Genomic DNA, 18,418 nt, shown 5'->3' with positions numbered 1-18,418 from the left:
TGTGTTAGGGTAAATTTTTTGCGCCATCAGCTTTAGTTTTTAAGGGTACCACTTTTGCGTATATGTGACTTTTTGATCACTCTGTATTACATTTTTTTCTGGGATGTGATGTGACCAAACATTAACAATTTGGAATTTTTTTGCAGATCAATGTAATGCAAGAGCGTTTATGCCATTTACCATGCAGGATCAGTAACCTCTTAATTTAATAGTTCAGACAATTACGCACGCAGTGATATCAAATATGTTTATTTCGTCATTTTTTTTACAGTGTTTTATTTGAAAAATGGGAAAGGGGGGTGATTTAAACTTTTATTGGGGGGAATTTTTTTATATTTGTAAAAACATTTATTAAATTTATTTATTATTATTATAATTTTTTTTTTTTACACATTTGTTCCCCCCCCCCCCCAGGGGCCAATCATAAGCCTTCATTAGAGGGCTTACATAGATCAATGTAATGTTATTGCAATCTATTGATCTGTGTTCTCTACGGTCGATTGCTAAAGGCTGCCTGTGGAGCAAAGGTAAGTTCCCAGGCTTCCCGAGCAACTCACCGTCTACACACAATGTGACCACTAGACACCAGGGAATAGCAGCATTTAATGTTCAAATGCCATGGACATTGGAGTGATCCCTGATGTCTGTCATTACCAGCAGATGTCAGCTGCTGATAGCAGTGGACATTTAGTTATAACGTGGACCTGACCCGTGGGCCTGCGTCATGTCCGCCCACCTGACCCATAACGTACATGTATGTCATGGGTTGGGAAGGGGTTAAATTTGTCACTGTTGGCTGCACATCCTGTTTACCCAGGCCAAGTGCAGCTGACAATGGTAATTTAAATGGCTGCACAAGAGTAAACCAGCCAATATGAGCACTTGCTCGGGAAAGCTCATTTACTCAAACGTCCTGTATAAAAAGGCCTTCACACTACTAATCTGGTTGTTTAACTGTAGCAACAAAATGTCCTAAGAAAATTTCCATCATGTCAACTTAAAGCCATAAACAATGGGATCATCTTAAAAAATGTAAGACCTAGATATAGTTTTCAGGTAAAAATAGGAAAGGATCCAAAGAAGAAAAAATAAGCAGTATAATCTTCACTGCATTTTTGAAATGTAGATTGAAGAACCTCTTATTCCAATTTTAATTTCCAGAGCACCATTAACATTCCTACATTTGGACAAGATAAGAAGGGAATGGTAGGACATAATGTATATAGAGTCAATGGTTAAAAAGATTCTAAGAAACCATCAGGACCAAGCAAACTGGTTTTACTACTCGGCATAAATAGGTTAAAAAAGGTGTCATAAAAACAGGAGTGCCGGCAAAGTACAGCTGAAATCACCTGATGTTTGTCTACACGACTAGTCTGATGTAATGTGGACACATCAGCAGTATTAATAGCAGCAGTAAGAGAATGTCAGAAGCATTTTATGAACTTTAGACTCATCACTAAATAGGGTTTAGATTTTGCTTTTACACAGTTTTAAAGCTCCTTTCTTTTAATATCATAGCAATAAAGTGGTTTTGCCACAGAAAGAGTCTTACCAATACTATGAACTTCCACAAATACGAGTATGCAAGACCTCAAAGTGAGAAGGTTGCATGACGCTGAAATCTGGAGCTTCTTCAGGTAGGGTAAACAAACATGGTTTATGTATAGTATCCAATGGAGAGGTCCATGAAGTCTTACCGTGCACCACAAAACACACCCTATACACACTGGACTGGATCTACTACATTTACATATTTTTGGACAGCGAGAACAGTCTTCAGATTCTCCAGATTAGTTAAATGTAACAGGCTGAGTGATACATCTGCAATCTCTCTATTAGTTGGCTTACTTTAAACTAGAGTCATGCACAGAATTAAAGTCACTTTTCATGGCATTTAGGCCAGACCCTTTGTTTTACTGAAGCTACATCCCCTTTTAGATAGGTAATGGCCTTCTTTGGCAAACCTAGAGGAAAAAGTGTTTTAAAATGGTCTATAACGCATAAAAAAAATGTGGCACAAGTCATGTAAGACTGTTTTGTGGTACAATTATGCCAGAATTTGGGGGCATTTGCAGTAGTAAATCTGGCCCATACAGAATGTAATAAAGTACAGAGCTAAAGAGAAGAGAAAAAAATAAGTACACAGGGTTTCTTATTTTAGGTATTTGTATTTTATTATTGCCAAATTTACTTTTCTGGCACAACACCTTGTTCCGAATGTTACTCATTACTGGTATCTCTCCTCTTGATAATCTTATGACGCCTGTCAAGGCCTGGGATATATTAGTCACCAAATAGCTTGGGTTAAATTTTTTATGTAGATATTACTTTGCTATGTAACACTTATTGAAACATTGTCGCAGATGAGAGTTTACTCCTTCATGGCAATTGTATTCCCTTATGGCAGAACATGAGTTCAAGAAGTTGACTTGGCCTTTAAACTCTGCATATCTCAGGTCAATTGTGTATCTGTGGGATATGCTAGAAAAAAAAAAAAAGTCTGATCCACAGAGGACCCACATTCCAACTTACAGGACTGAACGCAATGCAATGTTTTGGTTCCAGATACCACAGGACACAGACTATGTAGCCCATACATGGATGGATCAAAGCAGTTTAGTTGGCACAAGGGGGTGACTTGATATTAGACAGGTAGTATTAATACTGAACAGTGTATATACAGATATTCACACACCAATCAGCCAAAACATTAATGTGGACCCGTGACCCCTCCTAACCTGTATTTTTTTTAGTAACTGCTTGTATTCCCCATAGGAAAAAAAACAGCTCTGAAACATATTTTCTTAAAGCTCTGTGTTGTGCTGTTCTTCATGCTAGAAAAGAATGAGTAAATAGCCAACTGGGTGTTACTAGATAGGAGAGTGCCCATACAACTATTTGGCATTGTCAACTTTGATTGGATAGTCCTGAGTGCATATTAGCATACATCACATGTGCAATACCACCCCGCTTGAGAGATCCGGCTGCCGAATCCGGCTGGGAAATTTCAAAACCAGGCACTCCCATATCCCACCCCGACCTGCGCCGAATCATTCACATTTAAATGCACCGACCGGAGTCAGATAGTGATGTGTGACATCGCATTCAGTACTGTATAGTTCTTTAAATACCTTCAGGGGGGACAGAATGTCTTCCATTACGATCCTGCCGACTACAGCTCCATAGGAAAGGAAGGGGAGGGCAGCCAGCAGCTCATTGGATGCCTGCAGCAAGATGCTGCAGGCTATTGGCTATGGCTGCACTGGGGGGGGGGGCTTACATGGAGCTCACAGTGGAAGCCTGCGTGAGTTAGCAGGACAGCATGTGAGTAACAGGAGGCAGAATGGGGCACATTAAACAACTGTCAGTTGCTGAAGTTGTCAGCGCTGTCAGATAGCTGTTTGTACGATGGCCCCGACACACAGCAGCATCGTATGTCGATGCTGCCTTCAACATACGATGGGCTCTGAGAGGCCATCGTATGTTGAAATGATCATATGTCGGGGCCATGGTAAGTCGGGGGGGGGTCACTGTATATGACTCCGGTCGGGGCATTTAAATGAATGAGATTCGGCGCCAGGCCGGCTGGGATATAGGACCACTCGGTTTTGAAATTTCCCAGCCGGATCTCGCAAACATGGTGTGAATAAACCCTAATACAGCTACATATAGGGTTATGTTTATAAAGATATTCGACTTCATAAGAGGCATTGGCTTTAGGGGGAGCAGGGGACATAGAATTCATGACATGTTCTCTTTATAAAATAAATATTTAATTTATTACCTAGAGTCAGAAGAACCCTCAGGTATCACTACAGTCAAGGAGTGGTTACTGCTCCAGACAATTGCGCTCATTCAATTCTTTCAATTGTTGCATTGTTTAAAATGTGATGCAACATTGTATAAACAATATAGTCATGTTCTGTCTCTACTTTCACTGTTTAGTTACATAAAAGATAAAAGAAAAGCTAAACTGATGTGTAACTACATCACAATTCTAACTTCTAACTTAGCTTTAATAACAGCTGATGATGCTCCTTTTTATGGAGTTTGGCAGTTGCTGTCTATAGAGTTGGCACAAGAGTTATTCCTGCTCAATATGCCGCAGGTGCTGTTTTACTACAAAGTGAATGGCATCAAAACGAAAGCTATCATCTATCAGCCCCCAATTATTTTTTCGGTTTCACAGTACATTTTATGCTGAAATTAATGGTGTCTTTGAAAAGTACAAATGGTCCATTAAAAAACAAGCCCCCATGTCTGTAGATGGAAAAATAAAAACAATGATGGCTCTTAGACCATGCTGGTATTTCCAAGTCAAATCCGGCAGAAAAATTCTGCTCAGAAATTCTGTTGCATTGCTTTCAATGGGATACTGCTTCTCCACACTCATGGCAGAATTACCATGGTGGAAATATATGCCATGGAAATACAGATTCCAGCCTCAGCCAAAAGAACTTACATGTCAATTCCATCAGCAGAATCTACTCAGGAATGCATTGCCATCTATGGAAATGCAGCATTTCCCGGCGGTCCTAAGGCCAGCATGTTCTGCCGTGGCCCGCTATTTGCAGAATGTCCACCCGTGTTTTCTAGGCGGACATTCCACAAATATTCTGCTGTGTGAACATAGCCTTAGGAGGCAAGGAGTTACAAATGTGCCAGAAATTTATGTTAGGGGAAGGGGTTACATATATTTTTTTTTTCACTTTTTGGTGTTATACTTTTTTGTAACTTTACAAACATATTGCAATGCTTGCATACACTACTACTGTATAAGACTAGAAAACTGCATATACAACAGTTTTCAGCAGTTAGTATTTATATATAAAACTTTGCAATATGTCTTATTGGGAGAATAGACATCCTTGCACATTACAGTTAAACAGAATGTAGAAACTGGGAGCAAGGGGGTGCAGCTCCACTTTGTTTTACTCTATTGTCACATTGCATTAGCAGTGCCCATATACTGTATGTTGTAGGAAAGCTCCTAGAGTATACATATCCAAGACAACCCCCCTCACAAAGAGTGCAATTTTGGCCTTCCTTCGAGTGGTATTTATTGGGATCTCCATAAGCTGTAAGGAAAAGCACAGCAGATTGCTGTATACCATAGAGAGGCATGTAGTTATTTAAAAAAAAAAAAAAAACCCCGCCCCCTCAATGCAAATCTATGGGAGGGGGCGGGGTGTGACGTCACATGGGGATGGAGACGTGACGTCACGATCTTCCGTCCCCGTGGCCGGGAGGAATTAGCCCGAGAGCCTCCAGCATTTCCGGAAGCAGTTACAGGTGGGTGCTGCTTGCTATATTGCGGGGGTCCCCAGCGGAGTACCCCTTTAAGGGTCTATTCACACGTACAGTATTCTGTGCAGATTTGATAAGCAGGATTTCAAGATGTGTTCAGTTTACAGTGAAATGTGCAGCAGAAAATTCTGCGCATCAAATCTGCACAGAATATTGTACGAGTGAATAGACCCCTAAAGGATGAACATGATATGTGTTTTGCCCAGTGAAGAGTCCATCTATAGTTTTATACTTCTCTACTCACATGCATTGTATTTATATAAATGTCCAAGAAAACTGGGGCTATTAAACCTGTGTTTCTGTTGTCCATGCCAACTAATCCCAGCAAAGGTTTCATTTCTCAAGTGCAGAATATGAAATGAAAGCTGTAGTGCGACTGGTTTCTATGGGCAACAAAGAACGAACTCCAGAGTCTGCCTTGTTTTGTGATACTGTGCATGCTTGTGAAAACGTGGCAAGTGGTCACATGAACAGCTTAAAAGGGTTAACAGATTTGTAAATTACTTCTATTGAAAAATCTTAATCCTTCCAGTACTTATCAGCTGCTGTATACTACAGAGGAAGTTGAGTTGTTTTTTTCTGTCTGACCACAGTGCTCTCTGCTGACACCTCTATCCATGTCCGTAACTGTGCAGAGTAGGGACAAATCCCCATAGCAAACCTCTCCTGACATGGACAGAGGTATCAGCAGAGAGCACTGTGGTCAGACTGTACAAGGACTACACAACTTCCTCTGGAGAATACAGCAGCTGATAAGTACTGGAAGGAGCAAGTTTTTTTTTTAAATAGAAGTAATAAAAAAATCTGTATAACTTTCTGGCACCGGTTGATAAAAAAAAAAGAAAAAAATTCAACCTTTAAAGAGTAGCTCCCACCATCATTTTTTTTCTGCCCCTGCCTATTGCCCTAACCCCCTCCCTGCCTTTAATTTTTTTTTTTACTAGATTAAAAAGGCCTTTTTGTCTGCCTGGTAGTGTCTGACGGAAGTGTCGGCCCCAGCAGGCATCAGTGACGTCGTGCTTGCTGGGGCCGACACTTCCGTCCTTATTTCATCTATACAGGGTGCCTCCAGCTGTTTCACCACTACAACTCCCAGCTTGCCCTGACATCTATTGGCTGTCAGGGCATGCTGGGAGTTGTAGTGGCGAAACAGCTGGAGGCACCCTGTGTTGAAAGCAATAAGTTAGGGCCATGGCCGTGGCACTACCCCGTACCCTCCCCCCACGTGTTGAAAACCCCTAACCCCCACTCCCCCCCGTGTTGAGAACCCCAAACCCCGCTCTCCCCCAACCCCCGTGTTGGAAACCCCGAACCCCGCTATTCCCAAGACATACCGTAGTGCAGAGTCCTGAGGCAGCAGCGTGTAAATGCCGGGAGGCGGGGCCGGCGTGTGAGGCCAGGGAGCCAATGCGCTCTCAGCGCTCGCTCCCGTCTGTCTGATTGACAGGCAGGGAGCGAGCGCCAGCTGAATGAATTAGGACCGATTGCCCGGCCGGCATCGGTCCGAATTCAAGCGTGCAGCCTCCTCACGCCAGCCTGCAGGAGACCCCTAGTGGCCGGTTTTCAAAATTAAAATAAACTATTTTCATTTTTTTTTTTAAATTTATGGATCTATATTCAAGATATGTTGTAGTACATAAGTGCTACAACATATCAAAAAGAAAGTTTGGGGACAGTGCCCATTTAAAGATAGGAGTTATCAGCAAAAAAGTGATCTGCCAGAGCTGCTTTGAGAATGCTGGGCATAGTCCACAGGACATTGTTCACCTGCAGAAGGTATTTCTTGGCGACATCCAGCATACTCTAAAAAGATATGCCGAAAACAAGAGCATCAGTCACCACTTGGCACATTTATTAGTCATCTTCTGTTCTCTTCTTTCTTCCGAGAAAAGTGTATAGTGCAGGACCTGCCGAATCAGCCAATTACTGAGTAAGACTGGACATCACTGCGGACAGGGATTAGCTGAGCCGGCAGGTCCTACTCCAAGAGCTTGTCTCGAAAGCAAGAAGAAAACGAAAGATCAAGGTACCGGACGGAGCCGATCAGGACCTGCAGGGGACCAAGGCTACGTTAGAATAGGCTTTTTTCTTATTTCTGCACAGCCCCAGAAGCATACACATATTTTAAAAGCCCCAGAATATCCATTAAGTGAATATTGTATCAAACCACAAAAGGGCATAGGGACCCTACTATATATGAGAAGAGGTTCCAAGTCATGGTTGGCAATCACTTAATGTTGGTCCTACACAGATGCAACTTCATATGTAGGCCTACATAGAAACAGCTTGCGGATATGACAAGTACGATCATTACGATACATTGAACAGGATCATCTACATTTCTGGCCTGGTAATCCACTTATAATATATTAGATCTCAGATATGTGGCTTCTTTTTAAGTTGACATTGACAACCTGTTACTCGAATTAATTAAAGCAAGTGTATTCTGTGACCTAATGGTGAAAAACTGTCGATGCCCCACTCTATATGTCTGTGGCTGTCCTTCAGCACCATCATGCTTTGATTTGTATTCTCCACTGGCCTTCACTGTCTAGGTTTGCAGCAGAATACAGTTCTTGCCATCCGGGTTAGATATATATATATATATATCTTACCTTTATTCTAAGACTGTATGTTTCTGTAAGCCAATCCTAGCATAAAAAATGTCTTAAAGAATTAAAGATGCACGAGCAAGGCCGAAGAAATAAATACCACTGACAAGAATCTAAATGAGGATCATCTCAAGAATTGGATAGTTTTTTTTTTTGTATCTCCATGTAAATGTTATCATACAAGCGTTACATTAATATATTGTGCAAATGTACGCAATCAGATGTAAATTGTTCCTTACCGTGACCTCTGGATGTCAAAGGCACTGTTGCTTCCACCTTGTATTTGGTCACTGCAGCTGAAAACTGGAGCAGAAGTCCTGCAAAAAGCAGCTGGTAGAATAGCAGAGGTAAGAGAGTTCAGGCGTCCTCTGCTACCTGCACAGGATAGTGGTACAGGTATCCCTGTAGATGCTGGTAATGGAGCATTGCTGGTAAATGCATCCTCCTCCTCCTCTTCATCATACTCACTTAAATGGTGCTTTTTCCCCCGCATCTCATGCTCCATCATCTCCTGCCTCCCACCCAGTGAACAAGGTAATGGTCCTGATGGTGAGATCAACCCTGTCTTGCTGTTTTGTGTAAAGAGTTGATGATTTGCAGGTAATGTATTAAGAGATGTATTGTGCATTGCTTCATTTTCAGCAAACTGTGAAGTCTGTCGAATCTTACTTACTGCACATGTAGTGCCATCCGTTGCTGCCCCATTAGCCTGCAGGGGTCGCCCATCCAGCGAGATGTTGGTGAGGAAGGAAAGGGCAGCCTGTCTCCGGCGAGGATCCATGCGTTGCTGTCTCCTAATGTGATCCAGACTATACGAGCCTGGAGACTGCATGGATCCTACTATCATCCCATTGATACTGCTTTTGGTGCTGGTGGCCGTGGCCATTGTAGGTTTTTTGTTTTTGTTTTGCTTTTTTAGAGAGATCGTCAAAGGCTGCAGGATTGCTTCATAGCAGCAGAGCACGAGGTTACACACCAAAGAACAGCACACACACAGCAGCAGTAGCAGCAAGGCACTGCTTGTTATTGCTGGGTGTGGGGCGGGATCATAGATGACATGCTTCCTCTCTTCCCCTCCCCTGTTTATGTCTACTGCACGTGTGCAATAATGGGATGGACCTCCCCAATTTGCTACCAAATGTGGCCCGTTTACAGATCAACAGCACCCCCTAGTGGGTAGTCTACACACACCAGTACAAAACATCTGCATTTGTCTTACCTCCCCTGCATGAACTTAATAAACTTCTCTTTTTTTTGTACCTTATGAACTTGTTTTGAGTTACAGACTGAGCTACAACATAACCACAGACAAAGTCAATACTACTGTTCATATCCCTGCATCCAATAGAGCTAATAATACAATGTGTCTGTCTCAGACACAGACAGTTCATAATAGCATTTAGTTTCCCCTTACTTATAATGGCTTTCCAGTACTCCGATATGCCCAAGTAGGGCCCCACTGTGTACAGACAATGAGACATTTGCAAAAACAAAAACATGTAATTATATGGAGAGGGGAGAAAGACACAGCCGCATATCCACATTGATCTACTGCTTCTCAGTAAAACCAGTAGTTAGAACTGTATAAATCAACATAGCCAGTTTGTTCATGTGGTCCCTAATTTAAAAAGCATGGAGTCAGGCAGTGACTTCCACCACCCGCAAGGGGGAGCAACTCAATGCTCATGAAATCCCACTGCTGCCATATCAGCACACAGTCACTTCACCACACAGTGTGAACAGATATCAATGCTCTCCTGCTCCCTGCCAGCAGAGAAGCAGGTGTTAGATTTGAAGGTAGTCAGCATAGGGGTAGTATTTGAAGCATGGGATTCTATGATCTGTTCTTGGTCAAAAGTGTAGAGGCCTCAGTACAGAGTCTCGGAGGATTCCAACAGTAAGAGGACAAGATGAGGAGGTGACGTTTGAGTGGGAGACAGTAAATGTATGGTTAGTAAGGTATGAGGAGACCTCTTTATTGGGAGTCTGTTAAAATCGGTTTTGAGAGGCCGCTTGATCGCTTACATGTCCACGGTAAAAAAGAAATCCCTCACCCAATTCCAGGCTGCTAGTGAGTCCCTACAGAAAGCCTCTTATGATTCTAGCCCAACTGCGGCAGCTTGCCAGGCGTGGAAGGAGGCAAAAGCTACTTTTGATCTGTGGTCGGAGCGCAGGTGCTCGGCTTCCTTCTCTCGTTTTAAGGCTGAACTTTTCCGGTTCGGGAATAAGTCTGGTCGCCTGCTTGCTCGCCTGGCTAAGAGTCGCAGATCTCCCCAACATTTTTATGCCCTTCATGATACTTTGGGTGTCCTTCACTCTGATCCTACTACTACTATTTACTCATTGTTCAGGGGTTTCTATGCCTCTCTGTATTCTTCTTTACCTGTGAATATGGCGGAGGGTGTGGAGTTTCTTGATTCTGTGAAGTTGCCTAAGCTGTCGGTGGACCATTGTGCTGCCTTGAGTGCAGACTTTACTGTATCCGATTTCAAACAGGCCATCAAACGCCTCCATAACGCTAAAGCTCCTGGTCCAGATGGCTTTTCTGACTAATTTTATAAAGTCCTGGCAGAGCAAGGACTCCCCTGACAGCTTATTTCAACCATCTTTTACATACAGGTTCTTTGCCATTGCATTCCAACATGGCCACCATTGTAAGGACCCGCTCTTTCCACAATCCTATCGGCCCATCTCCCTCATTAACCAAGAGCTCAAGTTAGTGTCCAAATTGTTAGCTGACCGCCTGATTGAATATCTATCTCTCCTGATTGGTCCTTCGCACATAGGCTTCGTCCGAAACGGCTCAGCTGTAGCCAATATCCGCAAGGTTCTTACGGACCTGGATAGGGTGCAGCACCATCCCCAGCCCAGAGAAGCCCCAATTTTAATAGCCTTGGATGCAGAGAAGGCTTTTGACAATGTCAGGTGGGACTGGCTGGGGATGGTGCTGGACAGAATGGGAATTGTAGGTTGTATCCGCACTTTCCTAGGTGGTCTTTATTCGTCCCCCATGGCTCGAGTTCATACTTCTGCCATATTGTCCTTCCCTTTTCCCCTATTCAAAGGAACAAGGCAGGGTTGTCTCCCCTTTTGTTTGATATTGCTCTGGAAACCCTAGCCAGACACCTGGAAGAGTCTGATCTTTTCTGGGGCCTACAGATCCAGAGCAAGGTGGTCAAACTGATATCCTGATTTTTATGGCTGATCCCCGATTAATGTCCACTCATGCCCATTTTGGTTCCTTTTCAGGTTACAAAGTAAGCAACTCAAAAGCGAGATCTTACCCCTGGGCCCACATTGAGCAGCCTCTCATTGGTCCTCTATGGGGATATCGAATGAAAACCTCATATTACTTATTTGGGGATTAAAATAGGTAAATTGCCCTCTTCCCTCTATACCCTGAATCCGCCCTTATTCAAAACAGTGTTAGATTAACTGCGACGCTGGGCCCATTTGCCTATTTTTTTTTGGGGGGGGGGGGGAATGTCATCTTATAAAGATGATAAACTACCCCTCCTAATAAAACACAAAGATGTCACCTTACTCAATTCGGCTTTCACTCGCTTTATATGGGCAGGGAGGAGGCCCCAGATTGTGCTACAAAAACTGATGTTGAGTAAGGCCGATGGAGGGATTGCTTTCCCTAATATCCGCGGCTACAATTTATCCTGTATTTTTCGTCATGTCCTTGACTGGATACATGGGTCTAGCTTCTATTCCAACTTCACTTTGGAGGAGGAGGATCTGGTTTCTCCTTGGACCTTGGTCTCATGCCTCCATGCCCACATCCCGTTTTACTTCCCATGTAAAGCGTGCCCTAGTACTTAGAGATACCATTCTGACAACGCCTTTGGGCTCCCTTTTCTGCTGTCCGGGTGCCTCAAACTCTGGGGACAACCAGAATTCCCACAAGGCTGTGAAAACAGGTTGTTTGATTTTTGGCACCTTCGGGGTCTTACAGTTGCTCGGCAACTGATGCATGCTGATGAAAAGCGTTGGCTTACTCTGCAGGAACTCCTGTCTTCCTTCTCCTTGCCACCCTCTCACTTCCTTCAGGTGTCGCAATTACTCTCATTTTGCAAGTCTCGACTGTGAAACCCTTCCTCGGATGTGTCACCCTCTGCCTTTGATGGTATAGTGGGTCCATTCAGGAAGGAGAAAAGGAAGTTCCGGCTCCCAAGGCTGGATAAAAACTTTCAAGTTTATTTCTTCATATTAAAATCCACTGCATGAGAAAAAAATAAAACCAATGAAAGGAGAACAACACCAAACGCACCGACGCGTTTCGACTTAACGCTAAGTCTTAGTCATGGCAACTACAAAGCCCAGCATAACTTCCTTTTATATCGTCATATCCCATGGGAGGAGATGAAACACCCATGGGTGTGTGCCCACAGGTGAAGAATACAATGCAATGAAGTCCCATTAAATATCACAACCGAAATCTAGTACTAAAAAATTAATGAAAAAATAAATCTATACACACATGACAAGGCGTAAAACATCATAAGAGATGTATCATGACTAATATATATATATATATATATATATATATATATATATATATATGACAGATCATGTCTATAGTTGAGTCCAGACGGGAAGCGTGAATCCATGCACAGGATCCAAAATGCCTCCCGTCTGAACAGGGACTTGCACCAATCCCCTCCTCTACGAGGAGGATGTACTCTCTCCAGACCTGTAACTTCTATCTTGGGAACGATGCCATCGTGTTTTTCTATTATGTGTTTGGCTATGCCCGACATGGATCTATTTGAAAATTGACCTAGTGAAGGTAAATTGAGATGTTCTTGTATTCTGATTTTTAATTTTCGAATGGTACATCCAAATGTATTGTAGCATACACTCTAAACAGGTGATGCTATATACAACGTGATGTGTTTGGCAGTTAATGTAACTTTTGATGTTATAACTAATGTTTGTAACACATGATTTAAAAGTGTTAGAATTGGTCATAAGCTTGCAGTTATTGCATCTATTTCTTCCACACTGATAACTCCCTTTGGTGGAAAGCCAGGTATTGCCCTGTGTATTATGAGCTGTGATGTCACTAGGTGACAGTTGTGCGTGTAAAGATCTAGCCTTTAAAGGAACGACTTTAACCCTGTTTGCTTGTAGAATTTTGGACATAGTAAGGTCATGATGTAAGACCGGTAGATGTTTGTAAATAATATTTCTAATTTCCGCAAACTGATTGGAAAATGAAGAGGTAAAAGTCAAATTATTTTCTATATCTGGGTGTCTATTATTTCATTTATCCTTAAGGTAGTACCCCGGCGGTTTGGAATTCACGATACCCTCAGCTCTTGCTATAGTATGTGCGTCGTAGCCCCTATCTCTCAGGCGTTTCCTAATATCTTTACACGTGTCAGAATATACAGAATCTTGTGTGGATGTACGCCTGGCCCTGACAAATTCACTTATTGGAAGGTTTTGAATAGTTTGGTGGGGATGGCAGCTGGTTGCATGAAGAAGGCTATTACCTGAGCATGGCTTACGAAAAAGTTTTGTATGAATACAATTATTGACTGTATCACCCATGAGTGTAACATCTAGAAAATCTATATTCACGGTATTCGTGTTCATGGTGAATATTAAAGAAAAATCATTATGATTGAGAAATTGAGAAAATTGCTGAGCTTGAATAGGAGTCCCCCGCCACACTAGGAGGAGGTTGTCTATGTATCGCCCATACCACCCTATAAGATGGTAAAAGGGGTTGGCTGGCGAGAACAAGACGACCTCCTCCCAGTAAGCCATATAGAGATTGGCCAGAGATGGAGAAAATTTAGAGCCCATCAGGCAACCAGTAATTTGCAAATAATAGGCATTATTAAAGCAAAAGAAATTGTGTTGGAGCAGGAAGAGCATGACCTGTAAAATATATTCCTGTACATCATAATTATAATTGCTATATTTTTTAAGATGGTAAGATACGGCTATAACGGCCATGTCATGCGGTATGCATGTGTACAGAGCCGTAATGTCACAGGTAATCCAGCTCTCCTGATCAGACCACTGTAGGCGTTCCATAGCCTGTAGTAGAGTTTTAGTGTCTCTGATATATCTCTTGTATGTAGGACCACTGGATATATCAGAGACACTATCAGAGATGTTTTACGCCTTGTCATGTGTGTATAGATTTATTTTTTCATTCATTTTTTAGTACTAGATTTCGGTTGTGATATTTAATGGGACTTCATTGCATTGTATTCTTCACCTGTGGGCACACACGCATGGGTGTTTCATCCCCTCCCATGGGATATGACGATATAAAAGGAAGTTATGCTGGGCTTTGTATTTGCCATGACTAAGACTTAGCGTTAAGTCGAAACGCGTCGGTGCGTTTGGTGTTGTTCTCCTTTCATTGGTTTTATTTTTTGCTCATGCACTGGATTTTAATATGAAGAAATAAACTTGAAATTTTTTATCCAGCCTTGTGAGCCGGAACTTCCTTTTCTCCTTCCGGATTGCTTCACCTGAGGACTTGGCATCAGAGAACATCCGAAGCTCCCGCTGGTGCAGGTGTATTGTGCTACTTTCCATATACCTTGGAGACTACTGGGTGAGCTGATATCCGCCTTTTTTTTTCTATAGTGGGTCCATTGCCTAGGAAGTTGTCTCTGTCGGATCTCTATAGATGCTTCAATGCTTGTATATTGAAGGTTTCCAAAACTGAAAAGTGGGAGGCTCTATTGCATGACTCTGAAATTCATGATCAGATTCTGGATGGTTGGACTATGGTCCGGGCTAATGTAATAAATGAAAGGTAGAGGGAAACCTATTTCCGAATCATGCATTTTGCTTACCTAGGCTTTAATCTTCCGGCTTCCTCTTCATTTCCCAATAGAATCACGTCCTGTCCTAAATGTGAAAGCTCAGACACAGATTTTTATCATGGGATATGGGGTTGCTTGAAGACTCAGGAGTTTTGGGAACAGGTCATTTCCTACATAGCCAGACACTGGGAGGTGCGGGTCCCCTTGACTCCTCAGACACTTCTGTTTTATTTTGTCGACCTTGCTGAGGCAGAAGTTGTGGGTTTACGTAGTGTACCTCATTTTCTCCATGTTATCCTGTTAGTGGCAAAACGGGTGCTTTTCCAGGAATGGATCAAAGCTGCGATGCCGGCCATAGCCGACATGGTGGAGGAACTAAAAGGTCTATTTGAAGGTCGACAGAATGGACGCAGAACGGCATAAGGAACATTGTGCAAAACATTTTTTTGCTAAATGGCGTACTTTTCTTACTGTCCATTACTCTAGAGCTCAGATTGATGCTTTTGTTCTTCCCTTCCACCACACTGAGTGGTACTGTATGGCATCTCTGGGAAATACTTTGGGTCCTTTAAGTCTCCGTGACCCTGTCCCTTGATGTCGGGGTAAGTGTTGCTGATTGTCCTGTACTAGACGCTTTTCTTTACACCTGCTCTTATCCTCTTACCCCTTTTTTGTTTTGTTTCTTGTGTGTGTCTGTTTGTTAGTTTGTCTTTTTTGGTTTGTGGTATGTATGTGGGAGGGGTTTCTTTTAGACCGGTGTTCTTTATTGCTGGTATTGTATCCATATTTATGATTCTATGTTCGTGGCACCATGGGTACTGCGTTACCCACTTGCCTTTGCACGCTACTGTTTGCACTTTCTGTTTTTACTACTATTGTTTAAAAATTATTTGAAAATCTAATAAGCAAAGAAAACAAAAAAAAACTATTATATGGAGAACAGACAGGTAAATCGGAGAAAGAAATAGAAGAATTCTTAAAACCAATAAATCTTACCCAAATATCAGAGGAAGAGAAGGGGGAAATAAGTGGCAGGATCACTCTGGGTGAAGTTAGGGAGGTTCTCGGTTCAATATCAGGAGATGGGTTGACATATGAGATTTATAGGAGTATTTGGGGAAGAGTTATAAATGGACTCTTGAAAGTTATAAATGGACTCTTGAAAATGGGGGAATTATCCCCCTCAATGGCAGAGGCCAACATAATATTAATACCTAAAAAAGGCAAAGACCCCACAGAGGTAGACTCATACCACCCTATATCTCTCCTAAATACAGACTAAGATTTTTGCTAAAATTATAACAAACCGGATTCAGAAAGTCATTAAACAGGTCATAGGGAAGGAATAAAAGGGGTTTATCCCTGGTAGAAATTTATATAGGAATGTATTTAGAACTTTTCTTAATATGCAGGCTGAATCTCGGGCCTGTACCTGGATGCGAACAAAGCTTTCAACAGGGTGGAGTGGGGATTTCTGTTTGGGGTCTTGGGTAAAATGAATTTTGGGAACTTTATTTTGAATGGAATAAGAACTTTGTATAAGGGTCCCAGAGATAGAATTATGGTTAATGGCTCCCTAACCGAAAGTGTTGCACTACAAAAGGGGAACCAGGCAAGGAGCCCCACTCTCCCCCTCACTGTTTGCTCTAATATTGGAGCCACTCGCACAGAACAACGGATCTGTTCAAGGGGTTCGGGGTGAAGGGCGGAGGGGAGAGAATACTATTATATGCAGATGACGTTTTGTTATTAAAAACCCAGTAAAAAGCTTACCAGGTATAATTGAAAGGATTGAGGAATTCAGAGAATACTCCAGATATAAGATGAACTGGAGTAAGTCCTCCCTTCTGCCCTTGGATAGGGAAATTATAGAACCAAATGGGAGGGTATGTATATTGAAACCAGGAAAAAACTTGGAATATCTGGGGGTAAAAATGTCACACAGAATAGAGGATTTCCCCAGACTAAATTTAAATCCAGTGTTAAAGAAAGTGAGGGACAAAATTGAAATATGGAGTAAACTTCCCTTGAATATGGCTGACAGAATCTCCTTGAGTAAGATGGTGATTTTGCCGATAGTTTTACATATATTTAGGGCGGCCCCAATATGGATCACAGATAAATTCTTCAAGGGGTTAGAATGAGTAATTAATGACATGGTATGGGGAAGGAAACGGGTAAGGATGAAGCAGAATGTTTTTAATCCCCCCATAGGGCAAGTGGTTATGGGATTCCAAATTTCCTAATGTATTCTCTCTCAGCCCATTTGAGTGCGATTTTTACAGAAGAGGACACTATTAAAGAATTAATGGGTGAGGGATTAAAGAAAAAAGGGTACACCTTACAAGAAGTAATAGAGAGTAATTTGATAACACAGTTAAAGGGTAAGAATTCGCACTATTGTAAAATCTTGATAAAAACTATGGAAATATATAAGACAAATCACAAGAGTATAAGGTAGGTTAAAATTTACACCAATATGGAATAATGGTTTTTTTTCCGGAATTTTTCAAAATCACGGAATATATGTGCTGGGGGAAAATGGGGCTTAAGTATGTGAATCAAATTATCACAAAGGATGAATTGATAAATTGGGAGGCACTAAAAAGCAGTTATAGTTTGAAAGAGGAAAATACATTTTCCTATATTCAAGTGTGGGATGCACATAGGAGGGAAAAAGATAATTCTAGGTTAAAGGGGTACTCCAGCCCTAATACATCTTATCCCCTATCCAAAGCATAGGGGATAAGATGTCTGATTGCAGCAATCTGTCATTCAGCACCCACCTTTGCGAGCTCTCCGCAGCGCTGGAGGCTCTGAATGTGAAGCTTGACGACCACGGGGCCAGAGTATCGTGACATCAAGACTCCGCCCCCATGTGACATCACACCAAGCCCCCCTCAATGCGGCCATGTATTAGGGCCGGGGTACCCCTTTAAGAGTAGTCACTCACAAATTGTTTGAATTAATAGGATTAAATAAAATTTGCACTAAAAAAAAAGATAACTGGGCAAATTTATAATACATTAATAAAAAATAACATAAAGGTATGACCACCCAAGAAGCGGACACACAAGCGGACACATGACGTTCCAGTAGGTCGTGTGTCCTTAAGGGGTTAAGGACGCAAGGTGTACCTGTACGCCCTTGCGCCCAGTATATACCGGGTCGGTCCCGGCAGCTAATGACAGCCGAGACCTTGGGCACCGATTGTTGTGCCGCGCGCTATTAACCCTTTAAAAGTGGCATTCAAAGTTGACCGCCGCGTCTAAAATGAAAGCAAAAGCTTCCCGGCAGCTCAGTTGGGCTGATCGGAACCATCGCTGTGAAATCGCGATGTTTAGTTCAGCTAGAACGCGAGCGGAGGTCCGTCGCATCTGATGGCGATTGATTGCTCCTTAAATCCAGGCTTGAGCATTCGACCGCTGATAACACTGATCTTTGCCGTGTCAATGCACGGCAATGATCTGTGTAAGAGATTGGTATGTTCAGTGTAATAGCCACTAGGGGGGGCTAACACTGCAAAAAAAAAATTGTGAAAAGAAAGTGAATAAAGATCATTTTATCCCTTCCCTAATAAAAGTAAGAATCACCTCCCATTTCCCATTTAAAAAAACAAACTGTGTAAATAAAAATAAACATATGTGGTATCGCAGCGTGTGGAAATGTCCGAACTATAAAAATATATTGTTAATT

General features: G+C 42.2%; 1 protein-coding gene across 2 annotated transcripts in view; it reads right to left on the bottom strand.

Moving 5' to 3' along the window:
• The window catches only part of CABLES1 (Cdk5 and Abl enzyme substrate 1), a 109,756-nt gene that overhangs the window by 65,520 nt on the left and 25,818 nt on the right, over positions 1-18,418 (bottom strand). Inside the window, exon 1 of one of the 2 annotated variants that reach the window (XM_056521720.1) lies at positions 8,162-8,956. The exons of the other annotated variant lie outside the window; for it this stretch is intronic. Coding sequence (XP_056377695.1) covers positions 8,162-8,808 — 647 coding nt within the window. The 5' untranslated portion in view covers positions 8,809-8,956. Of the gene's footprint in view, positions 1-8,161; positions 8,957-18,418 lie in introns of those variants that run through there. 2 annotated transcript variants of the gene reach the window in all.

This window comes from Hyla sarda, chromosome 5, assembly GCF_029499605.1.
Source record: "Hyla sarda isolate aHylSar1 chromosome 5, aHylSar1.hap1, whole genome shotgun sequence".
NCBI classification, from domain to species: domain Eukaryota; kingdom Metazoa; phylum Chordata; class Amphibia; order Anura; family Hylidae; genus Hyla; species Hyla sarda.
The sequence above is the reverse complement of the archived record's forward strand: the minus strand, read 5'-3'. Positions and strand labels throughout refer to the sequence as shown.